This window comes from Humulus lupulus, chromosome 2, assembly GCF_963169125.1.
Source record: "Humulus lupulus chromosome 2, drHumLupu1.1, whole genome shotgun sequence".
NCBI lineage: Eukaryota > Viridiplantae > Streptophyta > Magnoliopsida > Rosales > Cannabaceae > Humulus > Humulus lupulus.
In genome coordinates, this window is record NC_084794.1 from 217,737,375 (window position 1) to 217,751,125 (window position 13,751).

At 45.2% G+C, this 13,751-nt stretch overlaps 1 protein-coding gene across 1 annotated transcript; it reads right to left on the bottom strand.

Annotated features, from left to right (window-relative positions):
• Positions 1-11,112: 11,112 nt before the first annotated feature.
• Positions 11,113-12,557, bottom strand: LOC133815167 (uncharacterized). The gene is made up of 3 exons (XM_062248036.1): positions 12,239-12,557; positions 11,520-11,980; positions 11,113-11,409 (listed from the first exon to the last, which is right to left on the bottom strand). The coding sequence occupies exons 1-3, from the start codon at positions 12,555-12,557 to the stop codon at positions 11,113-11,115; spliced, it is 1,077 nt and encodes a 358-aa protein (XP_062104020.1).
• Between the last annotated feature and the right edge of the window lie 1,194 nt (positions 12,558-13,751).

Consider the following 13,751-nt stretch of genomic DNA (forward strand, 5'->3'; position numbering starts at 1 on the left):
ACATAAAGAGTTCAATTTTGAATTTATAGTGGAGAAATATCAGAATTAATAAATTAACTATTATAATTAAAGAGTTTAATTATTTAGTTTCAATTTATTGGAGCTTAATGTTATAGGTCCATGGTTCCCGAAATGGCTCAAACAAACACTAACAAAGATAAATACAAAAATGGGCAAAATGACTTATTTGATAAGTAAAATATTATTCTATGTACTAAACATAATTATTGTATAATTATGTGTAATTAATTAATTATTTGATTTAATGAAAATATAATTAATTTTGAATTAATTTATTTTTGGGATTTTTGATATTTGAATAATAAGAAAAATTGGGAAAAATCGCATGCCTTCCTTGGCATGTGGTACATGTGTAGCACAGTGCACATTCATTGTGCTACACGCACAAGGAGCTTCTAGAAGTTACTTTGTTCCACAATTGTAGTTATTTAAATATTAAATAAATAATGAGATATTGTAATATGATTAAAATATTATTATTTAAACAAAATATGATAACTGATTAGTTATTTTCAAATTGTTTAAAATAACTAATATTTTATTTTTAATACATTGGATATATTAAATATAGAATATCCGTTTTTCAGAGCGATACTTTTCAGTGATAGAAAATATATCGTGAAATCTCCCTCAGAGAAAGAGAAAAGTGATACAAGCATAGGTCACTGTTCTTCACAAACTTAGGTCCAAACTTTATTAGATCTCATGTGTTGAGAACATCTGATAAATAGATTTTGCCTATTATTTTGTATAGCGAGCTCACACTCGTTCTTTGAGTGTTGAGAACATTTTGGAAGATCCTGGTGTGAGATCTCAAGGATTTTTGCCGTACAAAATGATAGCAGCAAGGAAGGACTTGAGGTAATTTGTTATTCGTATTTTTTATTCAATATATATATGTATGTGAAGAAGTAGATCTAGAAATCTTGTGGGGTTAAATTAACAATTTTGATGGTTGTTCCGTTGCGTATAATTTCTTATTTGATCTATAAAAACCAACAGTTATGTGCTTAACTGCTTAAATAGAATTTAAGTGCTTTACCTGCATATTGTACTAGGGAGCATGAGATTCTGATAGAGCCTGGCTCTTGACTATTAATATGATTATATGATTACATGCTCCGTGAATATATATATGACTGTGATATTTTCATGCTGGAGTTGCAAGCATGGTGTGTATGTCAGAAGAGCAGGGGATATGAATTAATGAAAAAAATGCTATGGGCATGTTTTTAGCACTGTAGTGGTTTGTGATTATAGTGTGGTATGATTGTTCCTGTGGGGAAGGCTTTTGAATATGCTCATCATGTTTAATGGGTCAAGTTATTGACTGCAGATTCAATCAGCAGGTATGTATCCAAGGCAGATAATGAGACCTGGGGGTGGTTATACCGGGTGTTTACCCAGAAATGGCTCCTGATGACGTGGCAAGGATTTCTTGCACGTGGTTGGCACGTGGCAGTTTTGAGTAAGGGGATCCTGTTCGGTCATCAACCAGATAATTGTTGGTTTGTCAAGTCTCACGATTAAGTGCGACCAGTCTGGTCGCATGCTTCCATTTACTTCCTTTGAGATACGCAATCTTCTAATAATTATATTCATTATATTTCCTTTTATTACATTTATATGGTGATCTTAAGTGGAATTAAGGCCCATTTTCCCATGTAACCCCCTTGAGCCTATAAATAAGCATGAGAGGGCTCAAGGAAGGGACTTTTGAACTTTTAATCTTTGGATTTAGAGAGAAAAGGATAGGGTGATTATCCACCAAAAATTGTAATACTCTCAAGGCTTGTGAAACTCAAGAACCCTAGTTCTTTGATCACAATGTTGGGATTCAATATCAATAAGAACACTAAGTGGACGTAGGTCATTACCATCTAGTTGGGGCCAAACCACTATAAATCACTTGTGTCAATTTCTTCCCATTTGATTCTCTTCTGGATTTCCTTTTTGTTCTTTGTCGTTTATTTGACTCTGTGTCGTTGACCAAATCAAGCATCAACATTTTGGTGCTTTCATGGAGAGATCAATCAAAATCTTCAAAAAGATCAAATGGTGAAGACATCCAAGAGAGCTGGACAGGCTGCTGGCACTGCATCATCTCAACCTCCTCCTCCAAATGTGGCTGAAAATGAGCCACACTTGGATTTTGAGTAGGAAGAAATGGATTCTGAGTTGCTAAGGACAACACTGAGTGTGTTGCAGGACGAGTTGGCCAATCAAGAGAATGCGGCGGAGACCCTGGTGCAACAACAGAGGGAGATTGAGCGTCAGCGTCAGGAGCTGAATGAGCTGCAGGTAGACATGGACCGTTGGCAGAGAGATGCCACGACCGCTCTTGAAGCAGCCATTCAGTTGGCCCAAGGACAAGCTACACCGACCTCTCAACCGGATCAACGACCAAATGCACCACTACAGCGAGCCCCAAATCCGAGTCCTCCACTCCATCCAGCTAGTCCTCAAAGATCGGAGCAGCCACTTGTGGCTCAGGAAGATGTCCTAATTCAGGATACTGAGCAACAACCACCTTCTCAAGCTGGTCGCGACAATCCCCAGCGCCAGAGGCAGAATAGGGTCGGGCAGCCTCCCTGTAGCCCTAGACGCCTAGGGGACAAATCCACCGAGCAGGGGGCAATGTCCTTCTGCAAACAGAAGGCACAACGAGTCAGGCTTACGATCAGGGGCCCCCAATGACATAATAATGCACGGGACCCACCGACCAACATAGGCCTCCCCCCAGCACTCGGGAGATGCCAGCCAGAGGAGGAAACAACGTGATTATCCAGTCGCGCCATAGTAGGTCGCAGTTTAGGGATGGCCATGACTATAATGAGGCCGATTCCGGTAGGAGGAATGCTGGTCGAGGGCGTGAGGAAAAAGGTGGAGACAGAAACCCCCACTAAGAGAAAATAGGCCTGCGAGCCATAACGCTGGGGGGCAACCCCGACAATATATGGTCTTTGATCGGCTGGGCGCTAGCGAACAAAGGCGCAGAGAAGATGACCTGAGGGATGTGCTCAACGACAGGCGCGAGAGGTACGATGAGTACGCTCCTCCGGCACCACTTGCCCAGCGATCCCAGATGCGGTTCAAGCTCAAATTGATGCTCTGAATCAGGCAGTACAACAGTTGGTCGGGAGCCGGACATCCCACATTGAGTACGATCGGAGGAGAGGCACTCCGTTTGTGTAGAGGATTGATGTGGCAGAAACTCCCAGCAAGTTCAAGATGCCAGTGCTGCCGAATTTTGATGGGTATGGGGACCTAGTATATCATGTAAACAAGATTTAGATACAAATGGATATTCATAAGGTGTCGGATGATGCCCGCTGCAGGATCTTCCCCGCCACCCTATCTGACACTGCTCAAGAGTTGTTCTTTAAGTTCCCTCCTGCTAGTATAGTATAGTGGGAAATTTTCGTAAAGGATTTTTACGGACAATTCTACGCTGGTCGCGTACACCCTACAGAGGCCAACAAACTGGTCGAGATACACCAGAAGTATGGAGAGCCCTTAAAGGAATACGTCCAACATTTTATGCTGGCAGCGACTGGAGCCAAAACAGTGGGTGATGAGGGAAAGATGATGGCCCTAACTGCTGGTGTTAAGCGCCATTCTCCCCTTTGGAACAACCTAAGAAAGAATGGGGTAAAAATTACCCAGGAATTTCTTGAACGAGCTGATCGATACATCAAACTCGAAGATGCGATCGCCAACGAGGGGAAGTCACCTACGAAAGACAAAGGGCCAAAGGAAGATCCCACCAAAGTTGCGAACGGGTCGAGTAAACCCAATGGCAACGACAAAGGCAACGGGAATGGAAATGGCAAAAATGGTGGAAAAAGGGCGAGCAATGAGCCATCAGCGTCCAAAAATAAACGCCCCAAAGGCAATAGATACGAGCCGAGATTCACCAACTATACGGCCCTTGTCAAAAGTAGAGCATAGGTCTACCAGGCGACCAATGCCAATGTCCCGTATAAACGACCAACACCTATAAGGAAGGATATCTCCAAGAGAGATACAACAAAATTCTGTCATTTTCACAACGACTACGGACATGACACCAATGCGTGTAACCAGTTGAACGACGAAATTTAGTTCATTATCAGATAGGGACACCTAAGGAGGTATGTACAAGCCGCAGGTAGGTCTTAGCGAGAGGCTCAAGGAGGCAACGTGCAGGCGCCTGCACGTCAACGCTCGCCACCTTTACAGCCAACTCCTGTGGCTGGTACATTATTTACCATTTGTGGCGACCCACACCTTGCAGGAGATAGTGGAAGGCAAGGGAGCGATACGCTCGGACCTTATGCCACGACTAGGACATTAAGATGATGAGTGTGGAGGATCGAGCACCTAAGAAGGCTCGAACAGAGGAGGAGTTGATTACCTTCTCTGAGGATGATGCCCAACATGTCCGATTCCCACATTCAGATCCACTGGTCATGGACGTCCAGATTGCCAACATGATGGTTAAGAGGGTTCTGGTTGACACAGGGAGCTCAGTCAACATTTTGTACAAGTCTTCACTGGAGAGGATGAAATTGTCCATCAAGGACCTAGAGCCGTGCAACCAAACCATATACGGTTTTTTTGGTGAAGGGCTCGTGCCAACAGGGTCGATTAGGCTCCCATTTACAGCAGGAACTACACCTACAAACAAGACATTACTCACTACTTTCATTGTAGTTGATTGTCCTTCTGCGTATAATGCTGTGATTGGGAGGCCTATTCTGGTCGACATGTGAGCTGTAACCTCAATCTGGCACCTTACCACGAAATTCCCAACTGACGCAGGGGTAGGATGTGTATTGGGAAACCAAAAAGAAGCAAGGGAGTGCTACAACGCCTCGATATCTAAGGCAAAGAAAGGTGGATCGAGGGAAAATGTCGGAAAAGAGTTGCAAACGGCCAATGAAGTCCAAGCCCAACCAGGTGATTGTGTCACCAAATAGGGTGTTGCCCAAAGTGAGGATAGAGATTTGGATCCTCGCTTTGGGGATTTTGATGAATCAGTGGGACCCATCGAGGACCTTGAAGAGGTCCAACTCGATGAAGCAGATTCGACCAGGGTTGTGAAAGTCGGTAAAAACTTAGAGATAACAACAAAACAAAAACTGGTGGAATTTTTAAATAAGAACTAGGAAGTCTTTGCCTGGTTGCATAAAGACATGGTTGGGATAGACCCGACAGTTATCAACCATGTCTTGAACATAGACAAAAGTTTTCCACCGGTACAACAGAAAAGAAGGCTGCTCGACAAAGACAGATAAAAAGCTTTGAAAGAAAAAGTCGAGAAGCTAAAGGAGAATGGGTTCATCAGGGTAGCGTTTTATCCATCATGGGTCTCTAATCCCATGCTAGTTCTCAAGTCGAATGGCAAGTGGAGAACGAGCGTGGATTTCACAGACCTCAATAAAGCCTGCCCTAAAGATTGTTTCTCACTCCCTAGGATCGACTAGCTGGTCGATGCCACTATAGGACACGAGATCCTATCATTCATGGATGCATACTCTGGGTATAATCATATCAGTATGCATCCACCTAATGAGGATCACACTAGCTTTCGGACTGATACATGGCTTTACTGTTACAAAGTAATGCCCTTCGGTTTGAAAACGCTGGTGCGTCTTACCAGTGACTAGTCAATCACATGTTCAAGGAGCTGATCAGTACAAACAAGGAAGTATATGTTGATGAAATGCTGGTTAAGTCAAAAAAGGCAGAAGGACAGATAGGGGACTTGCAAGAATGTTTCAACGTCTTGAATAAATATAAGATGAAGCTAAATCCCCTCAAGTGTTCCTTCGGAGTTGGATCAGGGAAATTCTTGGGATTTATTGTAAACTCGCAAGGAATTGAGGTCAATCCCAAGAAGATCAAAGCCCTAGTCGATATGAAATCACCAACAAAGATCAAAGATGTTCAAAGTTTAACCGGAAGGATTGCTGCTCTAAGTTGATTTATCTCCAAATCAACGGACAAATGCATCCCATTTTTTAATCTACTTAGAGGCAACAAGAAGTTCAAATGGACGGAGGACTGCGAGCAGGCTTTTCAAGCTTTAAAGACGCACATGTCATAGCCACTGATTCTATCAAAGCCGGTTGATAAAGAAACCATGTTCATCTACTTGGCGATCACAGAATATGCTGCTAGTGCCGTTCTAGTAAGAGAGGAGGAGAATGCTCAAAAGGCCGTGTATTATGTAAGCAAAAGGCTAATAGGAGCATAACTAAGGTATCCTCTTACTGAGAAACTAGCCTACTGCTTAATTTTAGCCTCCACAAAGCTATGGTCGTACTTCCAAGCTCACCCAATCACAGTTTTAACCGACCAACCTCTACGGCAAGTTCTGCAGAAGCCAGAAGTCGCGGGTCGATTATTGAAATGGGCGGTTGAACTTGGACAGTTTGATATCATTTACTTACCACGAGCAGCAGTAAAAGGACAAGCGCTAGCCGACTTCGTTGGAGAGTTCACTAGGCTACCAGATAGCGAATAGATAGAAGCCCCTGAACCTCAAAACCATCCTCCCTCATGGAAATTGTTCACGGACGGTTCATCTAATGAACATCATGTTGGAGAGCTGGAGTGATTTTGATAACGCCTGAAGAGCATTGATTTCACTGCGCAATCAGATTTGACTTCACTGCTTCTAACAATGAGGCCGAGTATGAAGCGTTGATTGTAGGATTACGGTTAGCCAGAGACATGCACATAAAGTCACTTGAACTCTATAGTGACTCTCAGTTGGTGGTTAATCAGATTATTGGGGAATATCAGGCTCGAGGTCTAAAGATGGTTGCCTACCTGAATAAAGCAAAAGATTTGATGGCCCAGTTTGAGAAGTATACCCTCCAGTAGGTACCTCGCGACCAAAATTCAAATGTCAATGCTTTGGCAAAATTAGCGAGTGCCAAGGATGATGACACCCTGAATATTGTGCCTATCGAACGGCTACCCGCACCAAGCATCCAAGTGGAAGAAACCTCTCTGGTTATTCGAGCGGCAGATACATGGATGGCACCTTTCATTAAGTACTTCACGCATGGTGTGTTGCCTATGGACAGAAACAAAGCTAGGACTCTTCAGTGGTAGGCTGCTAGGTTCATCCTGGTCGACGAAATTATGTACCGAAGAGGATACTCTATGCTGCTCCTCAGATGTATTTCAAAGGAAAAGGCCAAAGAATTAATGCGAGAAGTCCATGAAGGGTTCTGCGAAGATCACACTGGGGGGCAGAGCTTATTAAAGAAGATCCTAAGGCAAGGGTACTTTTGGCCAACAATGAATGAAGATTCAATGGAGTTTGTTTGAAAGTGTGATAAGTGCCAGAGATTCTCCAAAAATTCCACGAGCAGCCCCTAATGAGCTTAAACTAGATGCAACCATTCGTAGTATGGGGTATTGACCTAATTGAATCTTTACCCACATGGAAAGATGGTTTCAAGTACGCCGTGGTGGCCGTCGATTACTTTACAAAGTAGGCCGAAGCTGAACCACTTGCAACCATAACGACCAAGAAAGTGCTGGACTTTGTGGTCAAGAACATAGTGTGTCGCTATGGATTACCAAGAAAAATTGTCTCAGACAACGACATGCAGTTCGATAGTGATCTGTTTATGGATTTTTGCAAGTAGCATGGAGTCATCAAGAGCTTTTCTTCAGTTGCTCACCCGCAGGAAAACGGGCAAGTCGAGGCTATCAATAAAACACTGAAGGATACTCTGAACAAAAGGCTTGAGGAAGTGAAGGGGGCATGGCCAGAGCAATTTCCTAAAGTCCTCTAGTCGTATAGAACATCCCATCGAACAACAACATGCCATACTCCATTCTCCTTGGCTTCTGGATATAAAGCTGTTGACGGTGAAATCTCGTCAACGATATAAGGTAAGAAAACTAAGACTATATTGCCAAAGGTATCTCAGAAGAAGATGGAGAAAACTTGAAAGAGTAAATGTGTAGAACTGCAATGGAGTCGAAATTGTATATTACTTAACAGCCTTAGCATACAATCCATTTTCCAACCCCCTTTCTAGAGGGGTGATGACCTATTTATACTGGAGCTCTAATGGCTCCCCATACATTGTGGTCCCAGGGGACAAGATTGTACAGAGGTACATTGTCAGGGTAGTGGCACAGGTCGTGGTGGAGCAGAAGGTTATGGTGTCGGCCTGGTACATAGTCAGAGGTATGCATGTAGTGCTTCCACTCTCTGTACAAATCCGTACCTCCACTACTTGTAGGACACAGATGTCAGAGTCATTCCTTTGCCCTTTTTCAGGGTTGTACATCCCATGCTCGTACATTTATCTCATCCCTAGTGGTCCCCTTTACCTAAATATCTTCTCTAGGTTTCTTTATATTTTAGTAAGTGTCGATCCATACTTCTTTTATCCCTTCCTTACCTCCAAGTAGGAGGCCTGGAAATAGGCATGTACGAGGCTTGGGGATGGGTCTCACAAGGCAAGATCCTTGGTGCCTAAGCGAGTATCCAGGCATGACTTGGGCATTCACGAGGAATGGGGATGGGTCTCACAAGGCAAGACCCTTGGTGCCTAAGTGAGTACCCATGTATGACCCGGGAATTCATGAGGCTCGGACATGGGTCTCACAAGGCATGATGGGATTGCATGAGGGCCACAAGACGATGGTGGTACGAGGCTCCTTAGTGTGGTCATACCTCGCGAGATGCACATGAGCGTGGTGAGGTGTGTCTTGCTGTGCGAGGCATTGGCGTGCATCTGGGTCGCGAGGCGCGCGGGTGAGGGCAGCCTCGCATAGTGAGACCCTTGTGGCCTTGGCAGGCACATGCGGGGGAAGGGTAGCCTCGCATGCGGGGGAAGGGCATCCTCGCATAGTGGGACCCTTGTGGCCTTGGCAGGCGCATGCGGGGGAAGGGTAGCCTCGCATAGTGAGACCCTTGTGGCCTTGGCAGGCACATGCGGGGGAAGGGTAGCCTCGCATGCGGGGGAAGGGCAGCCTCGCATAGTGGGACCCTTGTGGCATTGGCAGGCGCATGCAGGGGAAGGGCAGCCTCGCATAGTGGGACCCTCGTGGCCTTGGCAGGCACATGCGGGGGAAGGGTAGCCTCGCATGCGGGGGAAGGGTAGCCTTGCATAGTGAGACCCTTGTGGCCTTGGTAGGTGCATGCGGGGGAAGGGTAGCCTCGCATGCGGGGGAAGGGTAGCCTCGCATAGTGAGACCCTTGTGGCCTTGGCAGGCGCATGCGGGGGAAGGGTAGCCTCGCATGCGGGGGAAGGGCAGCCTTGCATAGTGGGACTCTTGTGGCCTTGGCAGGCGCATGCGGGGGAAAGGTAGCCTCGCATGCGGGGGAAGGGCGGCCTCGCATAGTGAGACCCTTGTGGCCTTGGAAGGCGCATGCGGGGGAAGGGTAGCCTCGCATGCGAGGGAAGGGCAGCCTCACATAATGAGACCCTTGTGCGTGGTCGGGGGGTGCATGGCGCGAGGCCCTTGATGCGCCTGGCCCCTTGTGACCCGTAGCTTGGCCTCCTAGCCTAACAAGGCCATACTTCATAGCCCACAAGGTGATGCTTCCCTTGGGATAATCTCCCGGTTTCACAAGACTTACAGGTCTGAGCCTGATAATGTGACTAAGTGCGTATTTTAACCATTTACTAGGGATTTTTTTCTTGGTGGATTTTTGGCATCCACAAAAGCTATGTTGCTTGTTGAGTTAGATCCCCCATCGCATCAGAGGATGAAGTACGATCAAAACGCTAATAGCCAGTGATTGATGGAGTCTTTAGATTTGATCGAGGAAAGGCGCGAGCAAGCCCAACTCCGAGTAGCAGCTTACCAACAAAAGGTCGCCCGGTATTTCAATTCTAAAGTACATGAAAGGAAATTTAACGTGGGAGATCTTGTGCTCAGAAGAGTCTTCCTTAACACCCACGACCAAGCTGCTGGAGTGCTTGGACCTAACTGGGAAGGACCCTACCAAATCGAAGAAGTCCTTCATCCAGGTACTTACAAACTTGCTCGCCTAAATGGAGATCTCATTCCTCGCCATTGGAATGGAGAACACCTGCGCAAGTACTATCAATAAAAAATTCTTCTTAAAGAATTGGCTTGTATTAATTTTACTTTTTACAAGTTTATGAACAAGAGTTAGTCACTTTGTGACTGATCGCTTATAAGTATACGATCATTTTATTAATCACTCATACAGACACGATTTGTCCATCCATTGTGAGAAATAAAAGGGACTGTGTGCAGCCAGTCAATCTTGCCAACTATTGTATTTGTTACAAGTATTTGCTCATTATGTGTGTTGTTTTGCTATATTTTCATTTTTACAAGTATTATTTCCGAGCAGAAATGTTTGAACAGGTCCTAGTCAAGGTAAGTGACCGAGGACCTAAAGCTCCTCAATCACTTGGGGGCCATATAAGGTGTCTAGCAAGCAAAGCATATCAAAAGGTATGTAAACACACGAGCAAAATAAGTGAAAGCATGCTAGGGTACTTAGAGTATTTTTCAAAATTTTGTTATTTTGTTAAATCAAACCAAAGTACTATGCTAAGTTCAGTCATGCGAACATGTGTTATAATAGAATGCAAATATTATATATTATAATACCAAAAAATGAAAGTCTTTACACTGCGAGTAGTTACTGCTCGGATGTAATTGTTTGTTAAAAGGAAAAAACTGCCAATTACATCACGACCCGTAGCTCGTGTATCTCAAAAAAAAAAAAAAAAGGCAGATAGAATTATGAGGCAGCCAGAGGGTCCTGCGGAGACTCTTGTTGCTACTGGTCGACAGTAACTCCAGCATCTTCTCGGGCACCCTCAATGTCTGTTGCAAGAGAGATCTCAGGAGACCCTTGAGTATTTTCTTCTTCTAAGCGAACAACACACCTCGCCAGCTCTGCCTCCCTTATATGATCTGGTAGATACAAAAAGTTGCCGTTGGGATTGCACTTCCAGAACATGTAGAAGCATTCAAATGCCGCCCCCTCATAGTGTTCGAGGTTGCGACCGTTCGCCTCCTCCAGGGCAGCAGTCTCCTTGCGGCTAATCTCCAGCTCCGGCTGTAGCTTGTGGGCTTCCCGATAATTCATAAGTGAGGCTTTTTGTACTGATCCTTGGAAGCAGTGATCTTGGCAATACTTGCTTCTTTCTTCTTCATTTCCTCTTCGAGGGAGGCAAGTTTAGCGCCAGCCGTTTGTTGCGCCTCTGTGTGTGTTGCCTCGATCACCTTGAGCGCCTCAGAATGCTTCGCTTCAACCTCCTTGAGCTGCTCGGTGTGTTTAGCTTTGATAGCCTTAAGATGCTCAGCATGTTGGGTCTCGGCTATGCCAAGCTGGTTGCTGAGTCTTTTCTCAAACTGGGCAGTCAGTGTCCTCAAGCTCCGCTAGCCGAAACTCATGGTGAGAACATCCTGGGATCATAGAAAGATAAAGCTATTAGTAGGAATAAATTAACGAAGAAAATTAGTAAAGTACGATAAAAACAGCGACTTACAGCCAGCACTTCGTTCAGTGCACGGTTGAAGACTTGGTCGACTGCCATAGAGCCAGTTTCTTGGATCGCCTCTCGATTGCGGCAGTGCTTTGTTATTTTAGTCAGCCTATCTTTGGCTGAATTGAGCACCACGCTTGTGAGATCTTCTCTCGAGGCTTCTTCTCGGCGACCAGCAGGCGTCTGATCGGTGAAAGCTGGAGGAGTGAGGTCAGCAGGAGCCACAGGGGGAGTCTGTTTGACTGGAGCTAGGGGATCTTGATTCACAGGAGTTGGCAGAGTTGTCTCTTTAGTAGAAGCTGGTGGAGGAGTTGTCTCCTTTGTGGGAGTTGGCGCATGAGGGTCCTCTATTCGAGTCCTCTTCGTGGAAGGGTTGCTACAGCCTTCCCCAGGCTGGCGCTTGCTGGACTTTTTCTTGCTCGCTGATTTGGCATACAAGTCAACGGCTCGGTCAGTAGGCATGTCTGCAAAGGAGAAACAAACGAACAGTCAGGCAATATAATAAAAGGAGCTTGCTAAGTTAAGGAAACAAGGGCAAAGAAATTAAAAGTATAATACCCGGGCTATAATTACTGGTCGCTACACTATTTACTTTACTAGTGCTACACTCACTCTCTGGCCTGAAGAAGTCTAAATTTAAAGTAGGGGTGTATTTAAAGCTTCCGTCCGCGTCGAATAAGTGACATGGAATAGGCAGACTATCTAAAAGCAAAAATTAGTACCGTTATCGTCCGATGATTCAAGAATAGGCTCGGAAGCCTTCTTCTTGCCCCTCCCTAAAGGGACCGAGGTAGCAGTAGGTCGCAGGGTGCCGGATGGGTCATGAATGGTCATGCTTGTTACCCTCCTCATCGGGGGTTGTGACACATCTTGTTGTTTTTTGAAGGCTTCTGCGCTAGCGACACTCCCCGCAGTGGATTCCCTTACATCCTGGTGAGGTGCCAGAAGGCCGACCAGCCTCAGATTGGCATCTGTGACCAGCTTTTTGACACTTTGCTCTACGTCGGTCATGCTGGCCAAAAGGGCCGCAGTTATCTCCATCTCTGGAGTAGGAGCTGGTCGTAACCATGGACCTGAACGACATAAAATTTATGATAAACGCGTGTGAAAGCTAAAAGAAATTTAAGCGACCAGTGAATAAAGAATTTACCTCCAGTGAAGGCCAGGTTGTTAGTGATCAAGTTTGTGGTTAAAAAGTACTTTCCTACATTGGATTTGTAGGAGGTTTCACTCAGGAAAACGCAAGTCTATTCCTGGTGGCAGAAATAAAAAAAACCCCCGTGTTGTTCTGATTGGGGTTGGACTTGAGGTCAAACAAGTAGTTGATTCATGTGGTGTGGGGACATACCACTTTTTATTGCTATAGAGGATATAGAGGGCAGAAAGCATTCTATACCCATTTGGAGTTATTTGAAAGGGAGCGACCCCGAAATAATTGGCCACTCCCTGGAAAAAAGGATGGAAAGGCAAGATTGCTCCTGCCTCGATGTGGTATCTCGATCAGGCGCTGAAGGTGCCGCTAGGTAGGTTTGCCCGCTGGTCGATGGTGGGTTTGAATAAAGTTACCCCAGGGATTCCGTACTTCCTAAGGTAATTGGTGAGCATCCTAGCAGTAATATTGTTCGGGGTGCAACGTACCATTCGATGTATGGTCGAAGGACGTCTCGGGGTTTGGCTTGTGTTTGGATTCTTGGCTCAGGTGTATTTTTAGCTCGACCACTAGTCAAAGGAATCTCAGCCCAAGGAGCAGGCTGATTTACTTGAGGGTTTGTTGCTTGAGGGTTGGTTGATTTCTTTTTCTGGGCAGTGGATTTTACTCTACCCATGCTTGACGGACTAGTCCAAGGTCTGTTGGATGGGGTATGGGAAAAAGGAATCCCTGGAATTAGTAGTGACGGCTGTTCTTCATCCTCGAGCAGTTGAGCGAGCATGTCGTCATCGATTGGCCTCTCACCTCCCCACGGATCGTGCATGAAAATCAGCAAACAGAGAAGGGGAGATGAGAATCTACAGCCCAAAAGATCAAGAGGTGTGAAAAAGCTGGAATAACGTTGTTCGCGTATAAAAGTTAGACTTTTATACGACCAGCAACATTCTAGCAAAAACACTAAATTACATACGAGCAGTTTGGAAAATGGATCAAAAGGCAGAAGTAAAAAGTTTTTTGGGAAAAACTTTTTCGACTCTGAAGGGGCGGGAAAAACCCGATTTTTCTACAAGCTTAAAAATCAAATT